The 21,714-nt window shown below is 35.7% G+C and overlaps 1 protein-coding gene across 1 annotated transcript; it reads right to left on the bottom strand.

The window, feature by feature from the left end:
• Positions 1–2,734: 2,734 nt before the first annotated feature.
• On the bottom strand, positions 2,735–20,139 carry LOC134743340 (proton-associated sugar transporter A). Its single transcript, XM_063676733.1, has 9 exons — positions 19,621–20,139; positions 17,148–17,410; positions 16,248–16,487; positions 11,452–11,553; positions 10,783–11,039; positions 9,363–9,563; positions 7,035–7,165; positions 3,873–4,047; positions 2,735–3,472 (listed from the first exon to the last, which is right to left on the bottom strand). Exons 1-9 carry the CDS (start codon positions 19,821–19,823, stop codon positions 3,254–3,256), a joined length of 1,791 nt encoding a protein of 596 aa, XP_063532803.1. The 5' UTR covers positions 19,824–20,139; the 3' UTR covers positions 2,735–3,253.
• Between the last annotated feature and the right edge of the window lie 1,575 nt (positions 20,140–21,714).

Below are 21,714 nucleotides of genomic sequence, written 5' to 3'. Positions count from 1 at the left end.
TCTTGCGCATAACAGGAGGCATGTGCCCAGCAGTGGGACGTATATACACAGAATTATTGTTATTATTATTATATTATAGGAATAATCCATATAATATGATGATAAATATCATTACCTACTAGAAAATTACAATATAGATAAACATTTTTTTTACAGATTAATAACATTCTACTAAAATAACTGTTTTCTCAATTATTCTACTGAACTATGTAACCGTTTGCATTAACTTACTTAACATATATTATCAAACCTCAAGCACTCACCTGCTATAGGTGCTTTGTACCGGCCAGTTAAAAATAGTTATTTGTTATACAAGGGTGCAAAGTTGTATTTTACCCGCGAGTGTGGAATTGAAACACGAGCAAGCGAAGCGAGTGGTTCTAAAATAGAATTCTGAGCGTAACGAGTGTTTCAACACACGAGAAGTTAAATATATTTGCACCCGTGTGTAACACAAAACTTTTCCCCTCACTATATTGAGGAAAGGGCAACATCCACAGGCGTTAGATCATCTTCATCACTGGAATCACTCATTTTTTTACGATAATACGATATTATAACAGAAAACTCTGGAAGTTATGTATTTTTACGTGTCGGAGTCGGTGAGAAAATTTGTGTTGACAATGTTGACATTTCTGACGATGCGTTTTGAAATTGCATCGACTCAACTTGTGTGTTCAGAATTACATTCAACATCTAATGGAATTTAAGGTTTATGACTTAAAATCATTAAATAAAGCTAAATATGGTATTTTTTATTAAATTCTCAAACCATTTATTTAATGATAATTAATATCGAACGAACCATTATTATGAGCGTTTTACATTTTGTTATCTGTCAAAAGCTACTTAAACACGCTCTATCCAAGGTCAAATTACTTTCCCCACTAGTGGATAAAATGCGTTTTTCCCCGCTTGTATTAAAGGATAAAAGACAGCTTTCTGAGCTAGTGAGGGGAAAAAGATATTCCCATTTCGTTCTTTAAATAGCATAAATTGTAATTGGAAAACAAATGAAAGATCTGTAATGTGATGGTGAACATTTTCTGATAAATATTTTTTATTTAAGTATTTAAAATAAATACATCCTGGTATATAAAATAAGATATTTAGCAAGTCTCGGGATCAGGTGAGCGTTGCGAATATTTATTTAGTTTTGTCTAGTTGGTAGCAAAAATTGTGGTAGATTTATTAATTCTTATTTAAATTAAAATTTGCTCTATGACTGCCACATCAGTGAACACCAATTTCTTATCTTTCTTAGATATAATACATCTAATACAATCAATGAATCCTTCCTGGCTAGAATTCGTAGATGTTAAATAATTCTAACTATATAATACGTAAAGCCTTACAATCAAAACAGTAAACTTAAGAGGATGAAATATCACTCACATGAACAAATACTATCTACTAACGTACCTACAACAGCTTTCAGGCATTATATGGAACCGATATTTACATGTATGTAAAGGGGATAATCCCTTAATGGACTTCGTATCCTTTCATGCTAACGACGTGTTCAGTAATTGCTACTTGTTATAAATGCGTAAATAAATGTTAAATGATTTTACTGTAATGAATTTATGTTTTGATTTTAGTGTTATTTTAAGATACATTGTTATTTTTTTATTTCATGTATTTTATTTCTTGAACATTTACTATGATTTTATTATATAAAGTGAGGTTAAGACCCAATAATGGTTTAGACTGGATTCAAGTCACGAAATTATGAGTTTTTCATTCAACTGATTCTGAAAAATCACTGGATGCCCTGGATTTAAAATTGACTCGTATTTAAAAATATGACAGATTTTCTAATACTAACGGAGTTAGGTATGTGAGGTACTTCTGAAAATCAGAAAATTAAAGTATTATTATATTATGTATGAGTTGAAGCCCTAAACAGCAAAACATGGCGTGGTGACAAGTCTTGCAAGGGAACGGACTGATAGTAGAACTATTTATAAGAATTAGCGCCACTTGCACCATCCCACTAACCCGGGGTTAACCGGTTAAATCGTTAACTCAGTGTCAAATTGTACTGATAACCATGGTAACTCCAGGTTTAACCGGTTAACCCTGGGTTAGAAGAATGGTGCAAGTGGTCCTAAAGTAGGTAGATTTGACATATATATTGCTTAGAAAGTAAATATTGGACTGTGTGTAGGTACCATGGTACAGTGCGTTCAATACATCATGTGATTAAAGACAGTTATATACATATTATATCCTTTCCTTAACTATAATTATTTACTATTACGTTAGGTAATATCTACAGAAGGCTCTTTTATAAAACAACAAAATCTTCTTTCGCAACGGCGTCGTCAAGTTACAAACTGTTTCACGTTTGTATAATGACGACGCCGTTTGTAAAATGCTGAAGGCAAATTGTAAAAAGTCCGTATTTTGTAAAATACCTTATGAGATTAACAGCGCCTTCTGTAATTTGTTGCGGCATTTTGATCGCATTAGTTCTTTAATTTACCACGCGTGGCGCTGCACATCAAAACTATGAAAAACTCTGGCATGTCCATCAAATCTGGAGTTCTTGGATGGTCCCACCGCACTGTTTTTTTTTAAGAAACATTCTCTCTCATTCAAAATTTCCTTCATACTTAAATAGACGGAGCCGGGCGGTTTGCCCTTCGGGTATCTGAAGCTACCTAACGAACCTAACCTACTTACCTATTGATTTAATGTGACGTCCGTGAAAACATTACACTTTGGGGAAAAAAGCGTAGGTGGTAGGTAGGTAGGTTAGGTTCGTTAGGTAGCTTCAGATGCCCGAAGGGCAAACCGCCCAGAAATAGAAGCCCCGCGAAGCGGGGCTCTGTCTAGTTAAGTTGTGAACGAAATGTTTTTAGAAAAGAAACAGTGCGGCGGTGGAACCATGGTAAAAGAAATTACCCGTAGACCCACTGGCGAACTGTTTAGAACGGTGGGACAATAGGTAAAAAAAATACCCGTTGATCCATTGTGGGTCAAAGCAGTGGGACCACAGTTAAAACGCGCGTGAGGGTGGTGGTGTGGTATAAAAGTTAATGTGAATTTATAAAACAGCAAACCATGGTCACTCTCCGACAACCATCACGTTTACGTTGACACTATTGAGCGCACTAACAAACAACAACGTTTGTAAATTGACGACGCCGTTTGTAAACGGCGGATTCTTACAATTTGCCTGCGACATAACCACCAACATACAACTCCACGCGTACGGAGTCGCGGGCAACAGCTAATAATCTTAATCTTATAGGTCTAAGTAAGTGATCTTGGTTGCAGTGAAGGCGGCGGCGGCGGCTAACGCGGCGGCGACGGCTACCACGGCAGCGGTGGAACCGGAGGCGCTTACAGCCAAGCCCATCAGTACCGACACTAGCAGTTGGGCCACGAACACACAGCTGCTCACCACTGCCACGTCCGTGCCTAGCCCGCGAGCATCGCCACTGCCGCCGCCGGCGCTGTCCCACTGGAATACGAAAAGGCATTGGTTTACTACTTAATTCATCTCCATTAAAGGGAACGAGCAAGTATATAGGTTTTTTAGAGCTCGTATGCGCGTATGTACCCAGCTGAGACCTGCGTAGATCTTGTTTACTAAAGTAAAACAAGAACCAAGGAGGCTGCTGGTCAAAACAAGACGAATTTAATTGAAACACTTTTGGGAGCATGCGATTTACCGGCTAACAAGACCCCTCTGCTCGCGAAAATCTGAATAGGTCAAAAGAAAAAGGTGAAACAAATTGTTTAGGACGAAAACTAGTGAAAACAAAAGATTTCAAACCTACTTCTCAGCACCAGCAGGGAAAAATAAATATTAAAGGCATTTCCATCTTGTAAAAAATCCATATCGTGTATAATTTTCTTACCGTGCCCGTGGCGTGGTAATGCGCCACCAGTAGGTAGGGCATGGTAAAAAGCGTGGAGTACATGACGCCCGCCGTCCAGCTGAACAGTATGACGGCTGCGCGTGCTCTGATCGCGCACAGCATGAACATCCCGCAGCTGTACGTGCACAGTCCACCAACGTACACTTTCTTAGCCCTGAAATAAAATACTTCAATTACTACCAATCTTTCTCTTTCTGTGATTTTTTTCTTGTATATAATTTTCATTTGTCTGTGATCATTTTTGATTTCCATTTCTTTTATGTTTTTGGGAATCATGAATGGATGAAATAAAAGATTAAGTTAAAAACTAAATGTCCTCCGTCTCAGTCTTACCTAATAAAAATCTTTCACCCGCAAATTTCATGTCCAATAAGGAAATTAGAACCTGAATACCTCGGTTTAACGACCTGCAGATAACGACGTTAAAAAGAATCGATAACTCTTGATAAAATAAGGATCTCCATCTGGCGAATTGAAATCCGGAAATCATGTTTGCGCAAAATCGCGATGTACGAGTAATGTTTATATTTATGAATAGGTATTTTTGCGTGGGTGATTGGAGACAGAAAGAACATCCATCAAAGTCCCATAATGTTTGATTTGTACAACTTAGCGATTGAGTCGGTTATCGATTATATCAGTGGAAGCCAAGCAAGTGCAACAGGAAACTGAAAGTCAAGGGTGGATTGATCTTGTTAGCACTAGGAAATGTTTGCTCAGTCAAATTGAAGGGCGGAGTGAGATAACTGCGGTATCTGGGCCGTTTGACAACTTCAAGAGACTTATCACTGAGATGGTATAGGTATTACCACTGATAGCTACTTCTATCACATATTTCAGAATTTCGAAATGCAATATTTTTTAGAAAAGATCGTAATACAATCGAATTCTTTCATATGTTTGTATGTTTTTAGTAAAACATTTAAGGTTTTATTTATCTAGAGACATTTTTTTTTCTGATAATTTCTTGTGGATGGAGCATTTAACATCAGGTTTTTGTTTAGATAATATGTAGTTTTAATGTTTTTTTTTTATGCTTAGATATGTAATTTGTTATGTATGTTAATAATAAAATACTTTACTACATCAGGTCGATATGCTATGTTTAATCGAATTATGCTAGCAATCAGCGGCCGTAGCACGGTCGCATTTTTATCGCTTGTCACCATGCCTGCCACGTTCTAACAAGTATGTAAGTGCGAAAGTGATGGGCACAGTGACAGGCGATAAAAATGGAACCATGCTGCGCCCGCTGGTCTGCAAAATGAGAAATCGGGAAAAAGTTTAAGTAAAAAGGTGATCATTCCGTTCGTCTCAAATGTAAATAAATTTTAAATGTACGAAAAATGTAAGTAAAAGTAAAACCATTTAAAATTAAGTAAAAGCTCCATATTTTTCTCTTTTCTTTTTTTAGGTACTTTCTAACCTACTTAAAAAGTAAAAGAAAACAGTGAATTCCATTCGTCGCATTAAATTTATTCAAACCTTAAAACGTGCTGCTGACGCCTAAGTAAATCTAAAGCGAGCTCGATTTACGGCTGATACCACTTGCTACTATTATTACGCAGGCACTTATATTTTGATATTGTTTTTTTATTCAAATTTAGTATATCTGTGATGTTATACCTAATGGTATGAAATGAATCGAAGATCAGGCTAACAGTACCTACTTAATGGGTGATTTGAGTTACGTTATAAACGAGTTCTCTGCTGACGATGTCACGGGCAAAGCTAGAGTGCTTGGAGTCCGTAATAATATATTTTATTTAAATGAATCTGGATTAGCCTTAGGTACATGACCTATTGCCCAGTGCCCACACAAATGCCGCAATTTTAGACCATTTTAAACGCTAAAGTCTGGAAAAATAAGTTAAAATGTTTTTTTTCGTTATATGAATTCATTCTTTGCAACATGTGAGGAGGAGGCTGCAATTTCGACAAAACATTTTTTCTCATTTTTATAAATTGGCATGTTTTTATAGCGCTATAACTGTAATAATGTACCTAACTGTGGATTAAAAAACAAACTATGAATACAAACACACCTCTTAAATAAAGCCTAATGTACCCTCCGAAAAAACACATGCTTTTACTTGACCCCTATCCCCTCGTAATGTGTTTACGAAGTGCACCGGCAGTGACCCATAAGGCATCGCAAATCGTCTTACAAGGATCAACAGCCGCGCAATAACGCGGCTCAGTGGGTATATGAGTTGCGCATTGCACACCTGGGGATGTAGGTGACGCTCTAGGTACTGTTTAAACCCTAAATACACGCAGTGATACATCGGAGCTAGGTACAGTAGGATACCTATTGATTATAGTTACAGCTAAGTCGAGGTTTGATATTTTATTGAACGTTTTGACGATATTCAAGATTCTGACGACATTCAATGCGGTCGAGTTATTTTTAACAGTTTCATTAACTAATTCGGTGTCTATCGTCAAGCCAGATTGAGGATCATAACAAGCATTTTCACCAGATTCCTTCCCATTCATTCATTTTCAGATTCCATTGGCCATTTTACGCACTGAGCGGACAGCCGGGATTGCGATTATCAATGTTATTGAATTATTATTTTTAGTTATTTTAGTTATTAAAAAAAAGTAATCGATGAGTTCGATCAATAATAACATTACGCATTTTTAGAAGCAATTTTCATGTTAATAGCTTTTGTACAAAAATAGTTACTAATTTTTATTGGCGCGTTTAGGCATAATGCCTAAAGGCCGTAAGGCCTCAAGATTGCTATACATATTTTTGGCAACCGTATTATGATCTAAAAAAAGTGATACCTACATTTAAAAAAACTCTGCTGGTTGAACCCACTGCACCTTATTGGGTTTCTCTATAACGGTGGAGTTAACCAGGAGTGAAACAGGATGGCGAGTATGATATTGTACAACATCGTATTGTGCTCGGCTTTGCTTTCATGATGGCCTCGTGTGTTACAAGACTCACTTAAGCCTCTTGATGAGGTATTTGATGACGGTGGAGTAACAGGCGTGGGACACAGATAACATTACCATTCCCCACAAGCCGTAAGACACCCCTTCATACTGCACTCGGCTTTATTCCTAAGCACTAGCTAGTGCTAAATAAAGCTAACTACTAAGCCTGTGGACTTGAATAAGACTCACCCTAGTCTTTTGATGAGTTTCTCGATAATGGTCGAATAGCAGGCGCATGACAGCGAGTACATAGCCATGCCCCAGCATCCGAAGCGCACTCCGGCCTCGTACTGCTCACGGCTTTCTGAGCCGACTGGCGCCTATAATAATAAGCGTCACATTACAAAAAGTCTATTTACCTATGCAAACAATCTTATATAGACAGTAAATCACATTTAGATATTCTAGAAAAAAAATGATGTGGGACAAGTGGTGATGGGAGAGCGGAAAGTTTCCGTTATGGGAAACTTTCGGTAACGTTATTTACTGAGAATATTTCCGTAATATTCTCCTGAGGTGAAAAATAGGGAAATTTTCATTTTTTTATGATTATATTGCACTTTTCTTAGTGAGTAGAGCTGTCAAAAAAGTCAGTAATATTACAAATGGAAAATACATATAATACATACCTACCTAAAAGGGTTTCTAAGTTTGAGATAGGGATATTTTTAAAATTTAAATTTAGACCATATTTCCATAATAAAACATAAATTACCAAAAAAAATTCCCTGCAATTGCACCTCATTCCTGCACCTGCATTCTCATTAATTAATGAGAATTTTACGGTAATTGATGGAAACTTACGATAAATTCATGAAATTCAAGTGAAATGATCCCGGTTTTCACGTAAGAATAAGGAACCTTGTATTTCTAAAATATTTCAACATTAGAAAAAAATAGTTTCTATACAAAAAACACGCGCTTTTTGATAAATTGCCAGTTTTGGTAATATTACTGTAACATTACCGAGAATATTCTCTCAATCGGAAATATTCTCGGCAATTTCCCAATTCCCATTACTATTAGGCACAAGTAACCTACCTACTTACCCATAACTAAAATGCAATGAATACGTTCTAATCGATTTCTCTATTCTAATAGATAAAATCTTTTCTCAGGAAATAATTGAAATTGAAATAATATTCGACATTTAGATCGGGATTCGAGGCAAATTCCATCAAGGAGCGAGAGCAAAGGTGGCTCAGACCGATAGAATTAAATCGCCAGAGCTGCAAAATCTGCTACTTTGACTAATAAGCATTCTTGGCGTTCAAAGGGTTTGTTATATATAATATATTCAATCATAATATTTACACACACAAAACGTATCCATCAGACAGAAAACAGTTATCAAATCAGCGAGACATTTAACGTAACGTACCTACCTAACTTACAAATATTTACACACACCTATTTTGTTTTTATTAATTGTTTTACACTCATAATACCTTTATTTAAGATAAGTCTATAACAAAGCTAGATTTCACTTTTAGGTACAGAGTTAGAAACTGCCACTGCCTACACACTTGTAGATTAGATGCTTAGAGTTTTTGATTTAGGTTCCTAAGACATGATTACTTAACATTTCACAAAATAATTATCAACTACATATTATTAATTTAGACATCATAATTGGCTTAAATTAATATATCTGGGCCATATCACTAGGCAGAACAAGTACGATGTTCGACAGATTAACAATAAAGAGGAAAATAAGAGATGTAAAGTAAAACATCTTGGCTCACAAATCCTCAAAAATAGTTGAGGATTTTGAGCTCTGCTTTGTTTTAATATTAACGGTCATTGATTATCAATTTATCATCATTTTCCTAGCGCTATTCCGGCTTTTTGCAACGCCTCGCTTGTGGTTGTTGACTTTTGATTCTTGTTTTTTGTGCTATTAAACTCTGCTATATATTTTGTTATAAAATATGTGTTTAAATTACTTAACCCATATAATATTTTTGAATAGCCCTTGAAAAAATGAGATTAACAACCCGAAAGAAAAATATGTTTACGATAATTATCACAAACCGTAAATATATACAAAATATTTATTGTGACGTGACGTTAATAATGTAGTTTCATAATCAATTTCAATTTTATAATTTTATCTACAACAAAAATGATACGTGAAAATCTCGATACCAATTAATCATCCAAATGTGGCGTGTAAAATCCAGAAAATCTCGATAAGAGCTGACAATATCTCCGGTTGACAAAAATATTCATCCTATTATCGAAGCCAAATGTTGCAGATTTACCTACGACAGAAATAAATGAATACGTGCGCGTACAATGATAAGATTAGTTGCCAATGCATAAATTAAACTGTTACTATGCAAACTAGCTGCAATAATACTTTAATTACTTTTATTTTTTTTATTTTAAAGATAAAATTTACGCGCTAATAATCTCGCTACTTTTATAAGTGGCATTAGGTACTCGTATATCCGTCGTCACGAGCTGCCATGAAAACCAATATAATAGGCCTGTAGCTCGTCGATTAATACTTACGGCAGGGTTCCCACCGAACACCGCCTCACCCACGAAGTCAGTGAAGTACAGTGAGTAGCAGACATGCGCCATCCAGCAGAACAAGTTGGTGAGGCACACCACGCGGAGTGAGGACGGCATCACCACGATGGAGCGGAGGTAGTGCCGCAGGGACAAGTGCTCGCCCTGACTGCTTTCGGGTACGTTGGTGCTTGTACCGTTCTGTAAAACACAGTCATAATAAGGGTTATTTTTTTAAAGCCAACGGTAACATAATTATAAAAGTGTCACTTATTTGACAAAAGTGGCCATTATTCGATTAAATTTCATATTTCGACAGTTTTTTTTTCCTGTAATTTAATTCTATTATATATTTGCTGAAAGACTACAGGGTAATAGTTAATTGCTTGCGCACTTTTAGTTAAGTAAGTAATACATTTGTGTGCTTCTGGCTGACTCGAAAGTTATTTGCAATGAAATAAGTGATGTAGCAAATATCCTAGACTAGCGAAACCCTATGTGACAGGTCACAAGCTTATTAACGTCACGCAGAGAGATTGAATTTCGTAACTTCGTTTAGAGCTCGTACTCGTATGTAACTGGCACGTAGCCGCGGTTACGGGAAATATTTTTGACGTTGAGAATATTTTTGGAACCTAATGGAAGTAAGCAGTGCTTGTAGAATCACTCTTTGATGGTACAATTTTATCCCAGAGATATCTCTGGGATAAAATTGTAGCATAAAAGAGTGCCATACCATATGCTATTATGCAATTAGGGCGAGAGGTTGTTTATTTGTGAGTTTATGCAAACAAAATAATGTATTCACATCCCCAAAAAGAATTGTCGATTTTGGCTGCAGTTTTCGGTGAAAGTTACGTGATACACTAGCGATCTTGAAACTCGCTTGATTGAAGCGGTGGTTTTGTTCTTCCATTCCTATTTGTTCTTCAGCCTTGGAGAAGCCAATTTATATATAATAGTATTAGTTATAACAAAGATAGATATAACTCCGTAACAGATGGATACAGTCTAAGAAAAAAACGTGCCTCGAAAATCACGAAAATTTCATTCTCGATCAGATGGCGCCACTACCTTTTGCCTACTCTCGTACAGAGGGCGTTGACGGTTTTGTTTGTTATTTATAATTTCAACGCATATCAGTGAAAGAACATGGGTCAAAATCATATAAAATTAATTATTGCACATAAAAAAATCATTTATCCAAGTTTAAATACACTTTATCGTATTTTTATAAATCTTCAGTTTTAGTTTTAAAGTATGTCGATAGATGGCAGTGAATTTACTGTGGTTACAAAATTTACTATGACAGTACCGCTCATCTTATTATATCCATAATAAAAGTTTTTATCATTATTATTTTGGTAGTGGATCTATTCATTAAACCTAATAAGTTAGGAAGACGGATTAGTAAAGTTACCTGGTCATCTCCCTCAGCCGGTTGATTCAACGAGCCATACGTCGTGTTGTCTCGCTTCAAGCTTTTCACAGGCTCATCTCCAGCATCAAAGCTCTCCTGCACCCTCTCCGTCTCCGCCAGCTTCCTGAACTCCTCCTGCTCCTGAAGCTCTCCGAGAGGAATCTCCTTGAAGCTGGTGACGGTGGCAGTTACACACACCACGAAGATCACGGTGATCAGCGAAAACACTGCTCTGACGTGGCCTCCAAATAACTCCCCTAAAATGTTTATATGTAATTTTAATTTCTGATTTTCGTTACAAATACGAATTTGTGTAAAACACTTTAAGCAAATTTGTGTCCTAGTAGCTGTACCTTATATTCATTCCCATTGACACGGGGTAAATTTAGGAAAAAATATGTTTTCTCCGACAAATAATGTTGTGCATAGTATTACTTAAATAGCTGTACTACCTACGCAAATCCTATGTTAAGGGTAGATTTGGTTGTAACACAAGATAAATAAGTAGGTTTATAAAACTACTACATTTCGTTTGTCTCCATAAATCTGTAATCAAGGTTGGCTTCTGATAGAATAATCCACATAAATTGTTTTATTTAACAAGTTCGTCAAACTTTATTAGTTTAAAACCACCGAAACAGGTAGGTTTTAGTACCAGTATCACATTACCTAATCGCGTTTCATCCCAGTTAATGCCGCCGAGGGCGTAGCCCATGAAGCCGCCTAAGCCGGCCATTATCGTAAATGTGCTAAGTCCCTTTGCATGATCCTCTGTAAAAAAGTTTCCAGTTTAAATAAAACATTTATTTGTACATTTTGAGATGAAAGCGGACGGCCGCTTCTACATCCAAACGTAGTCCCCATTTTTCTCTCTCATAATTTGATGTATATTAACCATAGCTATACCTCTCTACGTTTGACTTTTTCGATTTTTTGATTATTGTAAAAACAGATTTCATAAAAAAAATTAAACGCTCCTAACTTTTATAATAATTAAAAATTCGAAAACAATCAAACGTAGGGGCATAGCTGTGCTTGATATACAACAAATTATGTCAAAATATTTTCAATAATGTTAATATCCAGAGAGGAAAATGAGGACCACGTTTGTATGAAAAGGCGCGCGGGTCCTCCACTTTCGTCTTAACTTAATGCATCAATAAATGAGCGATACGCGTGGGTCATACAGTAAGCAAGGGAGTTTTTGTAAGTAAGTAAGTAAGTAATCATTTATTGTCAGATTGTGCATGTCAGTATACAGATGTTACAATAGTATCTTATAATAGTAAGTGTCACAATCAACCGGTTTAGGGTATACAATAGACTTATTCCTAAAATACAATAGTAATATATATATAATAGCTAGATAAATTACATTCCAAAGACAGAGTCAATTCAATATTAGTATAGTTTACATTACAATTCAAGTCAATATACATTATAATTTACATGTCAAGCGATCGATTTTGTTCTGTTCTGAGAAAAAAATCATCGAGATTGTAATAACATTCAGTTAATAGAAAGGTTTTTAACTTAGAGAAAAATTTGTTGCTTGGTAACTATGTCCATGACATAGGAAGTGCATTGTAAATGCGGACAGCCATGTGGTAGCAATTTTTCTTATTCACTTCTAATCTACTTTTTGGGACAATCAAAGCTTTATGTGTGACTGTGCGCTTTCCAATGTTACATTTCTGATCAAATAATTCCAAATTGCATTTAACGAATTTACACATTTCTAAGATGTATAAGCTCGGAACTGTCAAGATTCCATACTTTTTAAACAACGGCCTGCATGACTCTGACCACCTGACTCCCGCTATAGCCCTCACGCATTTTTTTTGTGCTATGAAAGCTTGTTTTACATTTGTGCCATTTCCCCATAATACTATTCCATAGCGCAGTGCAGAAGCAACATAGCTATGATAAACAAGTAGCGCGGTTTTGTCAGAAGTGATACGCTTCAGTTTTTTTATGGCATAAATAAATTTATTGATTTTAGTGGAAACTACGTCTATTTGTTGTTTCCAATTTAAATATTCGTCTATATCATTGCCTAGGAACTTTGTATGTGATACTTCTTCAATTTGCTCATTATCAATTTTTATAGTTAATGGTATTATTTTACTATTCCTTGTAGCAAATCGAACTAATTTAGTTTTTGAAGCATTCATGCAGAGACCATTCCGATGCAGCCAATGCCCTACATCAGTCAAAGTAGCATTTATGCTCTCTTTTAGCTCTTTGTCGTTTTTACCTCTAATAATTATCGTTGTATCATCTGCAAACAAAAGGCAGCGATGTTTAATACAAGTAGGAAGATCATTTATATAGAGCAAGACTGACTCCATTGTCTTCTTATTATATCCTCCTGGGCCCCAGAGGCCTTTATAAAGGCCATACTCCTTTATTTAATTTTAAGTTTTATTAAATATCTAGCGACCCGCCCCGGCTTCGCACGATGTATACATATAAACCTTCCTCTTGAATCACTCTATTAAAAAAACGCATCAAAATCCGTTGCGTAGTTTTAAAGATCTAAGCATACATAGGGACAGACAGACAGCAGGAAGCGACTTTGCTTTATACTATGTAGTTCTTCTAGTAGTGACTGTTCTTCTAGATCTCAAAGCTTCGGGGTTTTTAGAGCTTATAAAAAACCAGACATGTGCGAGTCGGACTCGCCCACCAAGGGCTCCGTACTTTTTAGTATGTGTTATTATAGCGGCAGCAGAAATACATCATCTGTGAAAATTTCAACTGTCTAGCTATCACGGTTCATGAGATACAGCCTGGTGACAGACAGCGGAGTCTTAGTAATAGGGTCCCGTTTTAACCTTTGGGTACGGAACCCTAAGAGAAATTGCCACCAAAATCTTGTAAAAACAAACGTTTTTTTATCAAAGACGGGATTTTCCGAGTACATATTTTTTTTAATGGGAAGTGACATAACTTGTCGTCCTGAATTCAGCACTGGTCACAATTAAACAGAATTATCAGTCAATTACGAGTAGGTACATTAAATATTTGGGCCTACTAAATATTTACTTTACACCTACGTAAATCCAACATACGGCCTGATATACTGCATACGGGCATAGGTACGATTTAAACTACCAAGTACCAATTATTATTGAGTCGTATAAGTATGATTTTGGCTTCTGGGAATAAATATTTGTTATTTGACCCTTAAATAAGCAATAAACTTGCAAAATTATGCATAGATACAATTATAATATGGGTGGTACGATTTAACTAACTCATCGGCTGCCTTGCCGATGGCAGTGCCCCCAAAAAAAATGCTGTTTTTCTATGTTAATTTTATCTCAGAATGCTCATCTTCATAATTTTAATGTAGCCAAGATAATGAACTTTTATATGCACACAAACATTAACATTAACAATTGTTTATAATTTTAGCAAAGTAAAGCTGCTACCTACTATGGTCTCGTTACTAAAAACGTTGTCTAGATAAATCAATCACGGACAGACAGAATAGATAAGCGGTTAAAGCCTCAAACGTTGTAATATAGAAAGGCGTATAAACATTAGTTTTACGACCATTCAAATATCTTTTTGACACACGCTTTTGCCCGTCTTGCCTAAAGTTCTAAATAACAAAGTCACATGATATGACGTATCACCTGAACAAATATTGAGTTAAAATTAATTGTAATAATCAAAGTAGGTGAAGGATGGTAATGAGTTTTGAAGAAAATTATTCTGAGCGTAATCACGCAAGTCATTTACATAGATGAAGATGATTACTTTTGGGACTCCTAACTTTGGACTGAGAATATTATATATTTACTTTTATAGGTTTGTTGCGTAAGTACAGATAATTAGATACCTTATACCAATAACAACCATAAAAAACCTAAAGCCTTATGAGCAATAAAGCAATGAGCTGTGAACGTGTCATTGTCAAATTGTTAAATTCCCCGCCAAAACGATGGCACTTGACGTACACTACTTCCCCTCAATAAAAATAGGGTGTCCATGTATGTATCATGTGGTTATGAATTTTAACATTATCATTCATCTTCATCATCATATATTTAAGAGTTATACTCTTGTCGGTGGAGCGATTTCCATATGTGTCGGTCCTCTGCCTTCTCCTTGACAGCCTGATACGACACGACGTTGAGTTTTTCCATTACTTGATCTATGTATGTTCTCCTTCGTCTCCCCCTCCGTCTCCTTGCCTCAACTCTTCGTTCAATTATGTTCTTGATAAATTCGTCGTGTGCATTTGCAGGTGTCCAAGCATCTTTCCTCTTCTATTTTCTATGGTTCTCAACAAACTCCTCTTCTCTCCTACCATGCGTAAAACCTCTTCATTTGTTTTCTTCTCCGTCCAACTGACCTTTGCCATTCGTCGCCAGCACCACATCTCAAAAGCCTCCATAGCCTTTCCCTATCACGTTGCCTCATTGTCCACGTTTCGCTTCCGTATAGTGCTATTATAAACTATTATTATTATTAACAATATCATTAGGTAACTAATTAATTAAGTAGATGGTAAAGTAAATTGCATGAGATGTCGCATATTTAATTCTATTTAGGATGGTAATTAATATTTTGCAACTCATCAGAATTTTAAATTTAAATTTCATCGTGTACCTATTTAAGCAACTCACAATCAGTGTCAGTGGCACTACTGAATCGTGAGTAAGCCGCTTTTATCTATTTACAGTATTGTGTATCAAGTGGGTTATTTTAAGCACTACTACTCAGTGTTAGGAATAGGTATTTTAACTATTATAAGGCTTTCCGTTACTGAGAAAAATGAACGAGGCTAAAAATCCATAGGAGATAGAATTACTTAACTTTTAATTGTGAATAATTAATATATGTGACAACTAACCTTATCTACCTTATCTAACATACGATCGATCGTGAGTACGTGAGACTTACGTGATATATGTAAATATTAGTAACTATTTAAAAAAAGTCCTTGTTTTTCAGTGAAGTGCATTGAATTTTTTTAGATTGTCTTTTAATAGATTTTTCTTTGATTACATTAAAATGAAATATTCCAATCCTATTTTCTAGACGATGATATACTTACATCAAATATGTGTATATGCATAACAGACAACTACACGGAGAACCCCAAATAAGAATTTAACATGTATGCTTACATTATAGTACGCATTGCTTAATATTAACTATCAAAATTTTATTTAAACGATTATTTTATTTATTTTAGTTTATTAACTTTAAGGATGTGATTGTAGAGGTATTATTATTTGACATATGTTTTATATAGTAAATTATTCTATATATAAACTTCGAATGCTTCGACGTTAAGGAATGTTAATCTCTCGTACTTCTTAATTATTAATTCAGTTCATTCATTAACATCGCTGATTCATATCAGTTTGACATACGTATTTCCAGGAACCGTTTTAAATAAAAAATAAACGACCTTATTTTAATTTCTCATCAATATTTAAACATACCTGGCACCGTGACATCTAGCAAGTAAGCCCTAGCGGGGCTTTGGCAGGCATCAGCGTCAAAATCCAAAAATACCGTTCCAAGCACCGTAAACAGCACTCCCCACGGATGATAGTTGGTGTCGGTGGAGTCTAGAATGGAACTCCGTGGACCGAGAACCGAGGGTGCTTCCGTGCGGTTGGCTGGCCTGTCATCGCCAAACGCGTATCCTAAGGCTTCGCCGTTTGGCACTAATAATAACCCTGAAAAATACGTTTTTTTGGTAGTATTAAGCAATTGCGTCGTGTAGATATCTTGTAGGTAATATAACTACAACACCACTTGCCACAACGCTACTTGCCAATCTGATCCCCATTTTTTTTAATTTTTAATTGTGAAACATATCCATATTTAATATATTATATATATATTATATAATCCATACTAATAATAATATAAATGCGAAAGTGTGTCTGTCTGTCTGTCTGTTACCTCTTCACGCTTAAACCGCTGAACCGATTTTGATGAAATTTGGTAAAGAGCTAGTTTGAGTACCGGGGAAGGACATAGGGTAATTTTTATCTCAGAAGTTATCCTTTAAGCGGATGAAAAGGGGGGGTGAAAATTTGTATGTGGACTCGATAAATAGCAGATTAAAAAAAAATAAGCTACTCAAATTACTAACTCCACGCAGACGAAGTCGCGGGCAAAAGCTGGTATGGAATAAATTGAAGAAATGCACCTTTAGGTAAATCAAGGGATAGAAATACGAGTATCAGGTTTAAAAAAAAACATAATTGATCTTCTTGTTTCACCTACGTGCTAGGTTTTAAACCAATTGTGGATAGAAGTGAAATCTCAATGTTTCTACCTGTAGGTACCTAAAGACATTGAGATTTCACATTATCGCTCAAGATATTTACCTAATAAAACACCAATAGACATCATAACAATAAACGGCCTTCTCCTCCCAAACTGCGAGCGACACCGGTCACTGATGGAGCCCAGCAGCGGCGTCATGAAGAAGCCCACGAGTGGGGACAAGGCCCACACTAGCGTCATCTGTTGGTGGGGCACCCCGATCTGGAGGAGGGTCGGGGACACGAACGCGGTCTCGCCGGCGTATGAGAACTCGATGCCCATCACGGCTGCTGATATCCTCATCAGCTCGATCCGACTTTTCCTTCTGTATAATAGATATTTACAAATTACCACATATTTTTAGTAGGTGCTTACAACTCTTTTAGGTTTTGCCTACGATGGGTCTTGTATTAATTTCTAGACTACAATTTGTTTCCTTATTCAATAAAAAAAAAAAAACTAAAAACTTTTAATGAAAATTAAGTTAAGCGCAAAAATAAGAAAAAGCTTAGATTAAGATGAGCTTGTGATTTTCCATTTAAACAACCCGTTTCCAGGTTACTTCATTTTAAATAAGAATAAAAAATAATATAAATACTTATCCCTGTTTTTGGGTGCTAGTATTAGCGTAAGACAAAGACAGTATGATTCTCTCTATCCATATTTGAAATGAGACAGTCCCCGGGCAAACTATAGTTATTATTTTTCTCTGGATCCGTCACTTACGAGTAAGGACATCAGAGACAACAACTGCGTACACTAGGAAGAACGGATGAGTTAGAAGAAAAACTTGGTTCCTTCTTAAACTAGTTATTCTCCTTGTGCCGATTATCAAGCTTTAAATAAGTTTTACATTAAAACAATATTTTAATTAAAGGCCACTACAACTTTTTAGGCGGTGACCCTGCCTATCACACTGATGGTCCTGGGTTCCAAACCAGATTTAAGTATTTGGGTATTGGGCACTACATATTTATTATTGAGTTGTAGGCCTATCTACTATGCATTATATCGTCTCTTATATCTGGGAGATCCCTTTTAGATGTCATCTTACGCAATGAAAGTGATGAAACAGCTAGAAACCTGATAATAGGCTTGAAACGCGCCCTGCGCTCATCTCATAAGTTTGTCAGTAAATCAATCTTGCGACTACGCTATATTTGCGCTGCGTATTTCTAGATATTTAAGGTCCTACATAAGTGTAAAAAGGTGAATACCAGAACCGCCAGAACCTGTCCGACAAAACTTATTTTGTTGGCACTTATTAAAAAGCGAAAACCCTCCTCGCAATGATTTAGCTACCTTCGAAAAGTTAAATTTACTCACTTGAAAACGTAAACACATGGTATTATTATTTTTAATGTTTTCCACTCGAAAATAACAGAAACACATGGTAAACCAAGTACAATTTTTTTTTAATTATAAGCGTTATAAAGCCTATTGCTTCAATACTTTATCTGAATTTGACCGTGAATTTTATACAGCAGATACAGCAGATAACAAGGTTACTTTTATAAGTTAAATAGATAGATAATTGGCAATTTATCACAATAAATTGAAAACAAATGGGAATAATAAAGAAATAAAAGACTTCAAAGTTTCAAAATTCAAGTTTTATTAAACATTCAAAACGGGAAAAAAATAATACATACCATTCGATTCCTTACATTTTATTAAAAATAATATTGTATATTAGCATCAATATATGTAGGTACATAAACGCAACATTTCACCGACAAAATCGCAATGTCCTTGTTTTCCATTGAAAAGGCTTCTAACTACTTCTACGCAATAGCGACGTTACATCGTGACGTCACGAATGTCACGATGTATTGCTATTTTGTTAGGAGCGTTTCGTCAGTAAAGTGCGGGTGCCAGACTTTGACCATCATTTGTCACTTTTGTATTGCTTTAAGGCAATGGGTCCCATACAGACATTTGATCCTCAAAACAAACCTGATCGACCGTATTGTGTAATATACGAGTTTCGGAAAGTTAACGTGTTGACTTTTATATAACTCCCTCCCGGGTGCTCTCAGGTTCCGCTATCAATCTCAGTCAATTTGCAAAGTTATTATAGGTATGAAAGAGGGACCGACTCCTTCGACAACCTTTGGTACAAAAACGGCTCACGGATTATGGAGCACATAAGCACATGAAACGTTTGTCTTTTAACTAACTCTGCTTTACGTTTATTTAAACAGAGATATTCGAGTTTCCAAATTTGCCTTAAATGTTCTTCAGCAGAACGCCAAATCCTCTTCAACTATATTAAAGTTTGTTCTGATTTCAATAGAATGACTTTAGTCTTGCGACATATTTATATATACTTTCTGAAACTGAAACGACCTTTTTGTATTGAATTAAATTATTGCGGAATAGCATTTCGTTTTGGTTTGAAAATAAAATGCTTTTTTTTAAAGATTCTTTATAGGATTTGTAAACTCAAGGATAGATATACATAGTAGATGTTTATATAGGTCATGGCATTTCTAGATATATAATCAAACTAGCAAGAGGTTTTATAAAACTTACCTGAATATGTCGCTATACACGCTTTCCTGCCAGACCCTCCCTGGACCTTCAGAATGAGGGATCCCAAACAGAGAATCCTTAAAAGTCTCCTTCACTCCTTTTGGATGTTCCTCTTTCCATTGCGACCACTTTTCTTTACACTTATCCCTAACCCCGTGCAGCCGGCCTGTTACCCCTTGATATTCATGTAGCTTATCAGCCATAACTCAAACTCACTATCTCATGAAAGGAGAATTTCCAACGAAATGTTTACACAATGTCCCTAAAACCTTGGAACTATTTGGTATTTATTTGTAGAATTGATAACTGTTGTTTTGCTGTTCTAATTTTAGAATTTGATAACACTGAAGTCGGTAACGAGGTAAGTTTGGAAATAGTTTAGTTGGGCAGTGGGCAGTAGTTATCGCGGCCGGCGAGCGGAAGTGGACTGGAGCGCGCGCGCCGCCCTCGCCGATGCCCGCCCGCCCTGCGCGACAACTACGAAAGATGTATAAATGCACTGGAAAAGACTTGGACATTCAACTTTTCAATGCAAATGCGTTATACCTACTCCTTTCCACTATAATTTTGTAACTTCATAAAATAATTGATTTTTCACTTTTGAAGATGTCACATATAGCGAGAGTCATACGTGTCACAAAATGAAATATTTATTAGATAGCATATTATTTAAACTATAGCTGATAAGCTAATGTTGGTTTATACTATTTGATTAGAGACATCTAAATATGACTAGTTTTTTTACTTTATAAATGAAGCGAAAAGGTCACGCTACATTACTACGAAAATAATAATTTATTTAAAAAATAAAGGTAATTTATTTAAAAAATAAAGGTACGTTTGCACAGCACAAATATTCCACAAAGTAAGTAATCTCGACGCGTAAATATGCATTATTTATGTTATTTACATCTTTCCGCTTTCAGACGGGTTCCGAGAATTCGCCTTTCAGTGGTGCTGAAGGTGACTTAATTTTAAAATGTTGTTATTTACTGATTCCGTACAACAATTTCAAAATAAGCATTATTATTAGCCGTGTTGTAGTGACTTGTAAATTTTAACAGACAATTAATTTCTATCTACTGCTTATTAAGAGAAAAGACCAGCTGAGCCCCTTTCCGATTTGATAATTTTAGGTAAATATCTGCGTTGCGCTGACGGGGGCGGCTCCTAAAATTTGTGCGATAAGGACAACTGCAGCTTAGGCGAAAAATCCTGCGTTAAACTTTCAGAAATCGAGGTTTTGTTCTCGACATTTTCCTCCTCCAGAACTTAACCAATCGTAACGATTTTTTTTTAACCGAATGAAAAAGATAGGGATGATGACAATTTTTTAGAACTGTTTTCATTTTATAGATAGACACGTACGTAATTATTGCTAAAAAAATAATTTTTATTTATTAATTTGTAATAAAAAATCGACTTTAATTAGTTTAGTGTTTAAATTTCGCGCAAAAACTCTCTAAGCTGTCACGTGATCTGGATGACGTAACGATGTGATAAACAAACTGCTGTCAGTGCCACAGGAACACGGTTTGACAACTTGTCTGTGTGTGTTTCTCACACCGTGACGTCACGCGCTCCGATTTGTGTTTGCAGTCACGTGATGCTGGGCATGATTTTAATTATTCTTAATTAATTTATTACGCATATTTACACTTACAAAATATGATTTTCAGCATTCTAATATCCCCTGCTATGGTAAAAACATAACATTTTATATATTCGCGATTCATGTCAACATCCCTAATGTCTGTGTCAGACAGTTTTAATTTTTGCGTTTATTATTACCGACTGTTTAGAGCGCCTTAGTAACCTAATTCTTATAAAAACAAGTATATCAAAAAAAGCAAAACATACACGCAGGTACTGATAAGAATACGCAGTTAGCAATAAAATTAACTGTTTCAGTTGAAAGTAACTCTAAATAGAAATGGACTTTTTATGTAACGTCTTCTAAAATTTCGTAAATCGTTCGTAATCGTTTCGTAATTTCTCGTAAGCCAGAATTTGGGAATTTACATTCCCTATATCTATGGTTCGTACTAATAACACTGATTATATATGATATCTTTGTATCATATGATTTCTAAT

Source organism: Cydia strobilella, chromosome 8 (genome assembly GCF_947568885.1).
Source record: "Cydia strobilella chromosome 8, ilCydStro3.1, whole genome shotgun sequence".
Taxonomy (NCBI): Eukaryota; Metazoa; Arthropoda; class Insecta; order Lepidoptera; family Tortricidae; genus Cydia; species Cydia strobilella.
Note: the sequence above shows the minus strand (reverse complement) of the source record. Positions and strands in the feature narration are given on the sequence as shown.